The 13,269-nt window shown below is 37.9% G+C and overlaps 1 protein-coding gene across 1 annotated transcript in view; it reads left to right on the top strand.

The window, feature by feature from the left end:
- The first annotated feature begins 3,959 nt into the window (after window positions 1-3,959).
- Window positions 3,960-13,269, top strand: part of LOC127635361 (traf2 and NCK-interacting protein kinase-like) — an 82,219-nt gene continuing 72,909 nt past the window's right edge. The window contains exon 1 of the mRNA XM_052115339.1: window positions 3,960-4,262. Within this exon, the coding sequence (XP_051971299.1) occupies window positions 4,206-4,262 (57 nt within the window). The 5' untranslated portion in view covers window positions 3,960-4,205. The remainder of the gene's footprint in view (window positions 4,263-13,269) is intronic.

The following is a 13,269-nucleotide window of genomic DNA, read 5'->3' as shown; positions in this document are numbered from 1 at the left end:
GGGATTCCCAGATCTCAGTTTTATAGGTATTTACAGCGGTGCCACGTGCTCTGTACTGTTTTTGGGAGTAGCAAACACCCCCTTAAGGCGCCAGGTGCTTTGGGAGAGGTTATTGCTGATTTGGGAAAGGTCATGAGGCATCAGTGTATTACTCCCTGCTAATTCAGTGTCTTTGGGATGGAGCTTTAACTTCTATCAAGAGATTATGGGAGAAAGATTTAAATTTGGTATTTGAGGAAGGAGTGTGGACTAGGATTCTATAAAATGTCAAGTCTGCATCTAAAGATGCAACGGTTTGCCTTATGCAATTTAAGATTTTACATAGATTTTATTGGACACCCTCTAGATTATATAGGCTTGGTCTTAAAGACACACCCACCAGCTGGCAATGTCAATCAGAAATTGGAGACACAACCCATGTTTTTTGGGGGTGTGTTAAGATCCAAGATTTTTGGTTAAAGTTTCAGAATGATTTGTGTGACGTTTTGAGCATTCAAATATTACTTGGCCCCAGACTCTGTATTTTGGGTGATGGGGCAGTCATAAATTTGGGGGATAATCAAATAAAAAATTGGGTTCTGACCAGTCTCATGATCGGCAGGCAAATAATTTTAAGGGGTTGGAAATCGAATGGAGCGACCTCTTTTTCAGAGTGGTAGCGAAATGGGGAGGGTAGCTGCATTTTAGAAAGTGGTAAATAGAAGGCTGGAGATTAGGGACATATTTGTTAAAAAATGGGGCAATTATTGTGTTTTTTGGGGGGTACTCTTGGGGAGGAGATGTGGAGTGTGTAGTTTAGCTTAATTATGTATGTTTATTATTATTATTTTATTTATTTATATATTTTCTGGGTTTGTGCATGTGTGTTATTATGTGGGACCACAGGGGTGTTTGTTGGGGGTCAGGGTGGGATTGTATTAATGGGGTTTGAATGTAAAATATTGATTCCTTTTATATGTTTTGGATTTTTCTTTGTCATGTACATATGTACATGAAAAATGTTAATTACAAAAAGATGTCATCGCTCAATAACTCCACCTACTACTTACAAACTGTATTAAGTAGCAATAAGTATTTTACCCATACATAAGTTTGATGATCTTCTCATGTGATGCTACATGCCTAATTAACCTACTTAATGTCTGAATCATTCTTCACGGCAATCCAAGGGGAAATGTTGCATAACACTGGTTTCTCTCTTCATAAATTTCTCAGCATAATGTGTCACACACTGACATAGTGAAGTCTTGAGTGACATTTATGCTGGTTTGAATGGTTTTGTTCTAGTAATGCTATTAGTTAATTCATAGACCATTAGACAGGGAAAGAAAGATAATCGCTCATTTCTTCCAATAGGAGAAAATCTCAACAGCAGCGATCATGATGAATAGGATCAAATCAGGTTTGAAAGCATGAAATGTGATCAGACTAAGCCACATAGAGACAAAGGATCAAATCAGCTATTGCTGCAATTACTGCAATAGGGTTGACAACATTGTCAGCACAAAACATTTTCTCTCAGATAATGGCAATGCTAAATGTGATTTTGGATAGATAACAACTGAATGGAGCTAGATGCACAAGCACCCAATCAGGTTTTCAAATGAACCTGCTTCTACAGGCGAAAGTGACTTGAGTGAACAAAACAGTCTTAACTGTGCTGAAAGACTGTTATGTGGCAAAGAGCACAGAGCAACAGAGGAATGAGAGAAATGTAGCACACACATATGCCAGACTGATAAGTTGAAAGCCTTTACATTGGCTGAATGCTTGACAGGGAGTTACTCTGGGGAAACATGGATTTATAAAACGAGAGAATTTCAAGATACAAGAAGTTGTGGGAAAACCTTAAAAGAATAGTTCACACAAAAATAACGATTTTCAGATTATTCAGACCCTTTTGACTTCCCCGTGGCACACAGCTGGAGGAATTTTGACTGACACTGCTCTTTTCCATGCAATAAAAGTGGATGTGGACTGAGGGTGTCAGTCCCAATCATTCTGACTGGCATCTCAATTAATGTTCTAGAGAAGAAGAATATTTTTTTGGAACAGCATGAGAGTGAGAAAATGATGACAGAATTAAAAAATGTTTAAAGTATGATGTCAAGAGATGCACATTCCTATAAGATTCAGGGTTGGGTAGTAACAGAATACATGTAACAGGATTACGTATTTAAAATACAAAATATAAGTAACTGTTTTCCACTGCAGTTGCAATTTAAATAATTGATTATTAGAATAGTTACATTCAAAAATAATTTTGATTACTGGAGAGATGTCTTTGCATTTTATTGTCATTTATTTCATTTAATATTTAGTGCTTTCAGATGGAAAACATATATACATATAAATGATGCGATCCAAAGTGCATTTGAACAGCGGTGAAACACTTTCTTATGTGTTACATTCATACGAGCACACAGAGAAGTACGTTTGAAGTAAGTTTGAAGTAATTTGGAGAAATATAAATAAGCCTTGTGTCAATTGTCAGCTTTACGCTAAGTTAAAATGCTATTTCTAGCCATTTTACATGCACATGTTACCAAGAAGTAATCCAAAGTATTTTGAATATGTTACTGACCTTGAGTAATCTAACAGAATACATTACAAATGACATTTGACATTTTACAGCATGTATTCTGTAATCTGTAGTGGAATACCTGGAGGTATGTATCCTGCATGTATCCACATTTACTTTGTTATCATCTGTAAGTGGCTGCTTGTTATGTAGTTTAGTTTAAGTTTATTTTTAGTTTATTACGATTTATTTTTTATTTTTCCCTTGTCCTCAGCCGGAGAAGTTATGCACTGATGAAGTAGTCTGAATGGGGGGCAAAGTGCCTTCAGAATAATGAATACTCAACTCAGCTGTCTTCGATTGAATGATTCCAAACATCCACCACTAGATGGAACACTATTCCTTCAAGTGTCATTCATTTGCTTTGTGACATGATCACAGACTGTTTTGGGCACTTACAGACAAGCGCAGCACATCACTTATCCAAATTATTCTGATTAAATGTGATTGTAATCATTTCAGAGAGCGTTTTCACCCACTTTGGGAGCTTGCATGTTGATTTCAGTCCCGTCCCAGCAATGACTGAATTCCTCACACATCATTTATGGTTCATTCCCACAATTATGATCAAATGTAAAATGTGAGTGTGTTCAGAACAGTCAAAAGCACTGTTTTTAAGACAGACTGAGTGTATCAGTATAGGATGTTGTCTGTCAAGGCAATTGCAGATAGGAAAGTTGATGAGGGAAGGTGTTTCATAAATCATGACGCTTACATAAACGGAAGTTGAGAGGAAGCGCTGTTTGTGACTCAGTCTCAGTCTGATGTGTTTCTGACTTATCTACTCACACTGCATCACACAGCAATAACTATAGTAGCTGTTGTAACAATAAAAATAATGATAATAATACTAAAGATTGATTCTAAATATTAATATATTAAATATAAATAACGATATGAAATCGTAGCCTTTATGTATTTTTTATAATATATAAAACACATGTTAATGTTAGTGTTATATAAACAGTAACAATGCGTTTTATTATATATTGCAATAGTATTTATTGTAATATATACTTAAACAATTTTTACAAGTATTATTATAGCAAAAATTATCTCATACGCCTATGTTATCATTATTATTGTTAATTGAAATAATAATAATTATTATACTATTGACAATAATAATAATAATACTAATTATTATTATAATTAAAACGATCTTCACAAACAATTGACACCCTAGTGGTGACAGCTATATTAGTGTTAAATTGCTAAATACCCATTGTGATTGTACACAAGAGTCTAATAATAAACTAATAATAACACAACTATGGGCGTACATCTGAGGTAGTTTAGCCCCGCCCATCACCCTGACCACTCCCTAGAAACCCCTGTGATTGACACGCCTTCTTCACCACCCGAGCCCTAATTCACACACGTCCTCTCGCGATGTGTCCTTTACCTGCATATAGCGCCTAAATAACTGCAAAGGTCGGTTATACACATCCGGAATCGCGGACAATAGTGACTTCACGCTAGAAATATCATCCGGGAGCTTCATCTGGCCGGATTGAAGTGAATCCAGACCTGTTTGGTTTGAATACGGATCGCTTCAGCTTCTGTTTACATGACAATTCGGACATTATATTGTTGATTTCTGTTTGTGCACGCGAAGATAATCATGGCGAGTGACTCTCCAGCGAGGAGCCTGGATGAGATCGACCTGTCTGCTCTGCGGGTGAGTAAATAGATACAATGAGATGCCGACTTACAGTAGGTGAAATGTGTGCAGCATATCGCCATCGGTGATTGTGGGGAAATATGGGAGCTGATATTCATACACCTGACCGAGAAATACAGCAGAGATGCAAACGGGCGATTATAAATACTGTTAAATTGATATGATTATTCTTATTATGTTTTACACATTCTGTGTGTGGTTTAAAAATGCGGCGTGAATGTGTGAATACAGAATAATAAAGCATATTCGATAATCATTAGTCACTTTGAAGCACATTAATCATATGCTTTTACACATAGGGCCCAGTATCTTTACTTTGAATAATTCAGATTGACTCCGAATAGGATGATGTTAATTCTGTTTAATCTTGGACTGTATACTGTGACCGATTTATTTCAATATGTCGTTTTTTTGCGTCATTCCTGTAGTGGCTCGTAGCTCACAGTCTGTGACGGCCCGTGTCAAATCACAACAGGATATTTTACACTGATACACAGTAACTGTCCACTGTTTTGGACCTCTTATCCATTTGAATGGAATGTCCTGCTGTACGAGGACTTTTAACAACGTGTGCATTTAAGCCAGTGCTCTTGTTGTCCCCGCCATTATGTGATAATTATTATTACTGAATTAACATGCATGTTTTCACATCTGTGGTGAAGATGTGCAAGTATAGTGTTGCATTTGGGCCAAAGGCCTGTCTTTGGTTCATTCGGTCTGAGATTATTTTTTTCTTTGACATACATTCTCTGGCTGTGTGAATAGTCTGTGCTAGGCTGCTGTGGTTTCTGGGTGCTGTATGTACTGAACTGCTCTGTGTGCTGGGCACTCTGGATTTGGGGTGCTCTGTGTGGTGGACACAGTGTGCTGTGCAATCTGTTTGCTGGGCACTCTGGATTTGGGGTGCTCTGTGTGGTGGACACAGTGTGCTGTGCAATCTGTTTGCTGGGCACTCTGGATTTGGGGTGCTCTGTGTGGTGGACACAGTGTGCTGTGCACTCTGTTTGCTGGGCACTCTGGATTTGGTGTGTTCTGGATGTTTGGCATTTTCTCACTGGGCACTCTGGATTTGGGGTGTCTTGGCACTCCGTACTGGGCTACTGTATGTGCTGTGCTTATGATTTGGGATGCTCTGGATGCTGTGAGCTCAGCGCTGGGCTGATCTTTGCGTTAGGTGCTCTATTTGCTGGGCACTCTGGATTTGGGTGGCTCTAGTTGCTGGGCTGCTCTCTTTGCTGGGTACTCTGGATTTGGGGTGCTCTGGATGCTTTGCACTCAGTACTGGGCTGCTCTGTTCTGGACAATCTGGATATGGGGTGTTCTGGATGCTTGGCACTCAGTACTGGGCTGCTTTGTGTGCTGAATGCTTTGATTGCTAGACACTGTGTACTGAGCTGCTTTATATGCTGGGCTGCTCTGTGTGCTGAACACTGTGTGCTGGATGCTTTGGATTTGGGATGCTCTGGATGCTAGACACTGTGCACTGGGCTGCTTCATGTGCTGGGCACTCAGTGCTGAACACTGTGCTGGGTGCTTTTGGATTTGGGATGCTCTGGATGCTAGACACTGTGTACTGGGCTGCTTTATGTGCTGGGCACTCAGTGGTGGGCTGCTCTGTGTGCTGACCACTGTGCTGGGTGCTTTGGATTTTGGATGCTCTGGATGCTAGACACTGTGCTGGGCTGATCTTTGTGTTGGGTGTTCTATTTGGCGGGGTATTTGTGTACTTGGTGCATTGTATGTTGGTCACTCTGGAAATGGGGGGATGTTGGGCTACGTTGTGTGCTGGACTCTTTTGGGTGCTGGAGTTCTCATTTTGCTGGGGTGCAATAGGTTCTGGGCATTTGCAGGGTTCCTCTCAGACCATGTGCTCCTACTGTGGGTTTGTGTCAGATCCACTGACTGAGATTGCAGACCCTGATTATAGGCATGTTAGTTATGCAACATGATCTTACCTGCTCTCTCTGAATCAAGTCTGGACATGATCTGTGAGGCAATAAGTTGATTGGGAGAAGCTGAAAGGTTTTAACTCTGTATTGTAATGTAGTTCAGTTTAATTTACATCTCGCCAAATGTGCTCACATGAACTAAGGCTCAGTGTCTGTTTATTATCACATGGCTACTTTCAATGTTGTTGCTTTTATTGCATCACTGTGAGCAGACTAGTGAAGATGATTTCAACATCAGACTTTGTTTTTAAAGAGTCACATCATAAGTGGAAAAGTTTCCTATGTGACTTAGTCAATCTCTTATCTGTCATGTTCAATTTTCTTGCACTGTGAAAAGCACTCAGAATGCCAGACTGCTGTCTTTAACGACCATGTCTGTGTTTACATCACTGTGTGGGTGTTTGGCTTTTGAGAGACTCTTTCAGAATCAGAAACATCACAGTGGCCTTCTCAAGCTTCTCCGTGTTGCTCCATGTGCGGTATCTTAAACTTTTTTTTTTCTCACGGCAACCCATGCCCAAAGCTATTCCAATCATGTCTAGCTCACGATTCTCTCAGGATCTTTTGTGCTTAAAAATTAGGTCACCCAGTACAGTGCGTATTATCTTGCCATATGGGAAGTGTTTATGCTTTGTTTCAAAGAGACATACACTGGTGGCCAAAAGTTTAGAATGATGTGCAGATTTTGCTGTTTCAGAGGGAATTTGGTAGTTTAATTCACCAAGTGGCATTGAACTGATCACAAACTGTAGTCAGGACATTACTAATGTAAAGCACAATCACTATTTGAAAAATGTCCTTTTTTTTTTAATCAAATCTAGACAGGCCCATTTCCAGCAGCCATCACCCCAACTACTTATCCATGATTAATCATGCGAAATTGCTAATTTGGTACTAGAAAACACTAGCCATTGTATCATACGCAGCTGAAAGTTATTTGGTTTGTTAAATGAAGCTTAAATTGTCTTTGTGTTTGTTTGTGTTACCACAGTATGCAATAGACTGGCATGCCTTAAGGTCAATATCAGGTCAAAAATGGCAATAAAGAAACCGCTTTCTTTAGAATCCTGTCAGTCAATCACTGTTTTGAGGAATGAAGGCTATACAATGCTTGAAATTGCCAAAAAACTGAAGATTTCATACAAAGGCGCACACTACAGTCTTCAAAGACAAAGTACAACTGGCTCTAATAAGGACCGAAAGAGATGTGGAAGCCCAGATCTTCAACTAAACAAGAGGATAATTACATCAGAGTCTCTAGTTTGGGAAATAGACACTTCACATGTCCTCAGCTGACAGCTTCATTGAATTCTACCCGCTCAACACCAGTTTCATGTACTACAGTAAAGAGAAGACTCAGGGCCGCAGGCCTTATGGGAAGAATTGCAAAGAAAAAGACCCTTTTTAAACCAAAAAACGAAAATAAATAGTTAGAGTGGGCAAAGAAACAGACATTGGACAACAGATAATTGGAAAACAGTGGAGGATTTTTTGATGAGAACAATTTGAACTCTTCAAACTTTGGCCGCCAGTGTATCTGAACAAATGTTACAAATACTGTTTATAGTGCAAAAAGAAGCCCAGCTGCTGGTTTTACTTTACATGGTTATTCATGACATGAGCATTTATTTGCATTGATGCATTATGACATCTTGAATGAATGGAACCTTCAAATCAGCTTTTAGGTCAGTATAACATTGCAAAGCCATATTTTGATAATTCTTAAAATTGAATTACATGATGAAGTCAGAGATCAAATCTGAGATTTAAAAAAAAAAAAAATTATTTAACCTGGAAATGAATAGAAAGATTTGGGATTTTTAAAATGCAAACAAATAAAAGATATTTTATAAAATAAAGAATAAATATTTATGATTCTGCACTATTTCTAGGTCCCTCATCAAATGTAAATTGACCATGTCAGCTCCTTTGTGAAGGCCATAGGACAGATTTCATTGCTCCCACTGATGCACATAACATACTCTTCAGAACATAAAAGCATACTTTGGTTTTGCACACACTTGTAGAGTTTATGCCAGCTTGCATCCTGTCAATAAAGCAAAAGGGGGACTTCCCAAATACTAAGCAATTCATGCAAATTTTCATTCATATTATTATGCTGATTTTGTATTTCAAAGAAAAGAAATGGTAATTTTTCACAGCCTGCAAAAGTGTCAGACCTGTTATTGGCTCTGGTTTCATTTCTCTCTCTTAACTGCCATGCCTGATGTTTTTCTAAGCAATGCATTTTTGGAGCTTTCCATGTTGCCATTTGCATGTTACTGACACAGAACGTTAAGCTCAACCTGTTTTGCTAGCATGGAAGAGCAAACATATAGGGCCTGCCTCTAGGGATGGGCACGAGTACTCGAGGACTCGGCTACTCATGGCAGCGATGATCTATCATGAAAACGATGATTGATGGTGATCACTTAAGATGTGACTTTTCACTTAATTCAAAATCCAGTGACAATTACCTGATCACTAAACACAAACGTGTAAAAGAGGTAGCTTATTTTACATTTTGAGATTGATTACATTTTAACTTTGAGGGGTACATTGATTATCAGAGACTTCTCATGGCAAACAAACTGATACGATGCTGCAATGCTATCGTTACAATAATCAAAACAAAAAGAGTGTAATTAACCTTGATTTAAAAACATGTCTCTGCAAAACGTTTGCTAAACACACTTTATTATCATTTAATGTAAGAACTTTCACTCGTTAATGGATATTATATAAAAGTGAATGATTGTCACTGACTAAACCTCCCTGCCCTGTGTGGTATTAAAAAGCAATGGTTTTGGCATCTCCTGTTATTTGAAAATAAATGGTTCAGACAGTCACTAAAAAAACTGGTGCACATTTACTAAGATTACTACAGTAACCTGAAGGAAGAACAGACAGACACACATTGTGCACATTCTTTCAGAGTTGGGGAGCAAATCTTCATATAATGACAAAATATGATGCATTATATTTTGATTATGCAATCTTTTGTACATTTTGTAACATACAATTTTATAACAGCCTATAATAATGAATAGACGATACACTAGCCCTAGCAGCCAAAGACATTTGTCAGACATGTTATTATATATACAGTTATGAAATTGCCCCTTGAGTACTCGACGTGTACTCGAGTGATTAGTCAGAGTGCTCGAGTAGACAAAATGACCCAAATGCCCGTCCCTACCTGCCACAGGTTTTTCTCTCTGAATAATTAATGGGTGAAAGATAGTTACATCCCAGAGACATGTCAAGGAGGGCTGGGGTAGTCTCAGCTGTAGATGTCAGTCAGAGGTTTTTACGACTTTGTTATCTTGTGATTCAGAGACATCAGGCTCTTGGGATCCAGAGCAGCGTTAATCAATGATAAGCTACGTTTCACCCTCCTGCACCTCAGAAGATTATCTGGATTATTACTAGTATTATGATCAGAGCAAATGTTCATCGTAACCTCAAAGGTATGTTTAAAAACCTAGTGAGCTGCTTTGCTGCCTATACAGGCTGCTGGCTTCTAAGGCTGTATCTTAACAGAGATGGCCCATCAAAAGTAATGAATGACTATAATGAAGCACTGACAAGCATTAATGCGGTTCTGTGTTTACTGTGGCATTACATCTGCACTATGTTCCCTAGTCTTCTGAAGCCATACGATAGCTTTCTAAAAGGAACAGGCTGAAATGCAAGTAATTATTCACTGCATTTCTTCCCTTCCCTTGTTGCATTTTTGCATGGCTTGTGATCAGTCAAGTTACTGACATGCTGGAACCAATGGTGTTTGGCATCACTGACGTCAAACCTTATACTTCGTGTTTAAATGCTTGTAGAGCTACGGTAAAGTGAAAGATTTTCTGCAAATCAGCAATTTCAGTCAGTTCAGTCCTTACACAAAACTATCATCAGTTTTATTCAACTGTGATGATTCATGAAGCGTTCCATTCAATTCGGAGAGTCTGAATTTCCACCTTTCAACTAGGGTAAGTGCAACTTAATGACACTTTATGTAGGACTTCTAACTCGGAAACTCGTGCGGAAATCTTCAACTCCCATTTTGTCGAGATGCAGGTGTGTGATGCATCACGCAAACTTTTATTAAGTAAAATACATTAACGAGTCAAAGTTCTTACATTAAATGATAACATGTATAGCAAACGTTTTGCAGAGACAGGTGCTAAAAACACAGTTAATTACACACACTTTTGATTATCGTAACAAAAGCATTGCAGCATCATATATCAGTTTGGTTGCTAGATGTCTCTAACCTCAAAATCACAACGTAATCAATCTCAAAATTAAAAATAAGCTCCCTCTTTGAGCTTATTTGTCATGTAATTGCCAATTAAATTTCGAATGATGTAAAAAGACATCATGCGTGATCACCATCGATCATTGCTGCCATGTCCGAGTACCCAAGTACTTGAGTACTCGTGCCTATCCCTACTTAATTGTATTGAAAAGAGCAGTTCTGATATTCTGCAAAACATCTATAAAAGCATGAACGTTTGGAATGACTTAAAGGTAAATGATGACAGATTATTATTTTTTTCTTTGGGAGAACTATCCCTTTATTATGCCTGACTTTTCTTGTAGCGGAAGCCCAAGCTGGTGATTAATTGAGTGGGGATTAACAAGAAATGTAATTGCTGGTGTTGCATTACTGTATTGCCCTGGTCAACGGGTTCAGCTTTGTTCATGGAAATATTGTTTATCAGACATTCTGTTCAATGCTGAGTAAAACTGTAGCCTCTGCCCTCAGTCCTGTCATTCAGCATGGCATGTCTAAACAAGCATTGGTCTCTGATCCTTTAAAGACCGGTTTGTGTGTGAATACAAACAGGGATGTCACATGACTGGACCCTGTAGGGGCTTGTTTACAGCAATATCTGCATTGGAGAGCCCATATTAGTTTATTACATTTATTTAGCAATAAACACAGTTCAATGCTTTATTTTCCTGAATAATTTTTTTTTCCTTTTGCTGTTTTGCAGCTTGTCTTAACTGGTTGTTGTGGTACCTATAGAATATTATTTGGTTAATCCTTCCTAATGCATTCTTAAATACAATGCACTCACTTAAAAACATAACACATAGCCTTGTATGTATTAAATGCAAACAGATTCACTTTTCATTGTTCAAAGTCTTATGTCACTTTTTGTTGTTTTAATGTTATCTTTAATCTTGTTATTAGGGCTGAATTATAGCAAAAATTATAATTGTTGATTTTTGCTCTTGATATTGTAATTGCGATTTATTAATGTCGATATTCTGTGCGCAGTGTGATGGTTGGAACTCAACTGGCCTACTGCACACAGAATATCCCACATCGATTAAACTGTTTAATTACCGTGACATCACAAAGTAAGCAACCGTGTGGTTCTTCAGATTAGCAGATTTCAATGGTGGCTATGAGCTGCGCTCCAGTTTCTTCTAAGCATTTTATTGTATTGTATTTTATATTGTAATATTGTTTGTTAAGGTAAGGCAAATTATAATTATTGTAAATTGATATCTGTGGTATAGAATAAATTATTAGTCCACGTACAGTAAATAATATGGCATATTCAATATTTTAACTTATTAACAGCTGATTTAAATCGACCAATTTACTGCGTTCAGTAAGCCCTTAGTTTGCTAGACAGGGGACCATTCATACCGTTAGATCTTCAATGGTGATCTTGTTCATGTTAGAACATTTTTGGCCTCAGTAGTTGCACTTTGGTAATTAAAAACAGTCATTTGTGATCTGAGTTTGTGCGATTCGTGAACATTTGAAATCTACTGTACCAATACCAGCTGCATGGCAAATGGGTCTTATTAGAGCAGATGCGATAATCCTGAAATATGCCATTCATGCAATATTCTTTAGGTTGACTACACCTCCAAAACACACTTGGAACAGTTAAGATTAATTATTTTATTGCTATTTTGTACAACTCAAATTCACATTGGCCTACTTGTTAACATAACAAAACTGTAATTACATTTTTAATAAATTGTACACAGAAATCGAGCAATGCGACAAACTCTCCCATTACAATGACTGCTGTCACTCACTGCAGGTTTACACTGTTTGAGATCTGCATTTCCACTCGAGCGCAGTGACACTCAACACCACGTTCTGCACTTTTAACGAATGCTCTCATTAAAAACAAAGCTGTCTAATCAGCATAATAAATCAATTATTTACACCACGTCTGTGCCTTGATTAGAACGGGATCATTTTAGATTTGTTGTGTTGCTCAATTGTAGTGTATTTAAAATCTACGTTCAAAGCAAGTGGTGCAATATGCTTTTTGCTCTAGTTCTACAGCTTTTCAAGTGTCAGAAGATTTTCTTCAGTATTAATTTTTGTGTGCTGCATGAAGAGAGCAAGAACATAAAGCAAGCATCTGGGCATTCAGGCAGTTTAAAACTTGCGCATTAGGATCAGTTGTCATTACAGATAGGACGGAGGACTAATCTAAGTGGCTCTGATTGGCTATTGCCATTTCTTTGCTTAACGGACATGTTAATGATTGTTTAGAAGAATACACAACTGTTGCAAAAACATGTTGTAAATAGAAAAAATTGACGCAACAGGAGCAGACTTGAATTGAACGCTGTAATTGCCAGTTTTCACAATTACATAATTGTGGGAGCCGTAATCGTGGTTAGTTTTTCGATTAATTGTGCAGCCCTACTTGTTAAACTTGCATTGCACAATTGTGAACTGCTCTTTTAAACCAAAATGGTCTAATTAGAAGCTTAACATTCAGTACTTCAGAAGTGCTTTGCAGATGGCCCCTTACTTATTGTTGGTTTCAAGAGATTTAATGTGTGACCCCACCCAGAAAGTCGACAACTGAACTAGTGTGTGTGTGTGTGTGCGCTCGTACGTACGTACATACACTAGTGGCCAAAAGTTTGTAATGATGCACAGATTTTGTTCTTATGGAAAGAAATTGTTACTTTCATTCATCAAAGTGGCATTCAGTTGATCACAATGTATAGTCAGGACATTAATAAAGTGAAAATTACTATTACAATATTAATTTGTTTCAAATTTT

Source organism: Xyrauchen texanus, chromosome 42, assembly GCF_025860055.1.
Source record: "Xyrauchen texanus isolate HMW12.3.18 chromosome 42, RBS_HiC_50CHRs, whole genome shotgun sequence".
NCBI lineage: Eukaryota > Metazoa > Chordata > Actinopteri > Cypriniformes > Catostomidae > Xyrauchen > Xyrauchen texanus.
The sequence above is the reverse complement of the archived record's forward strand: the minus strand, read 5'-3'. Positions and strand labels throughout refer to the sequence as shown.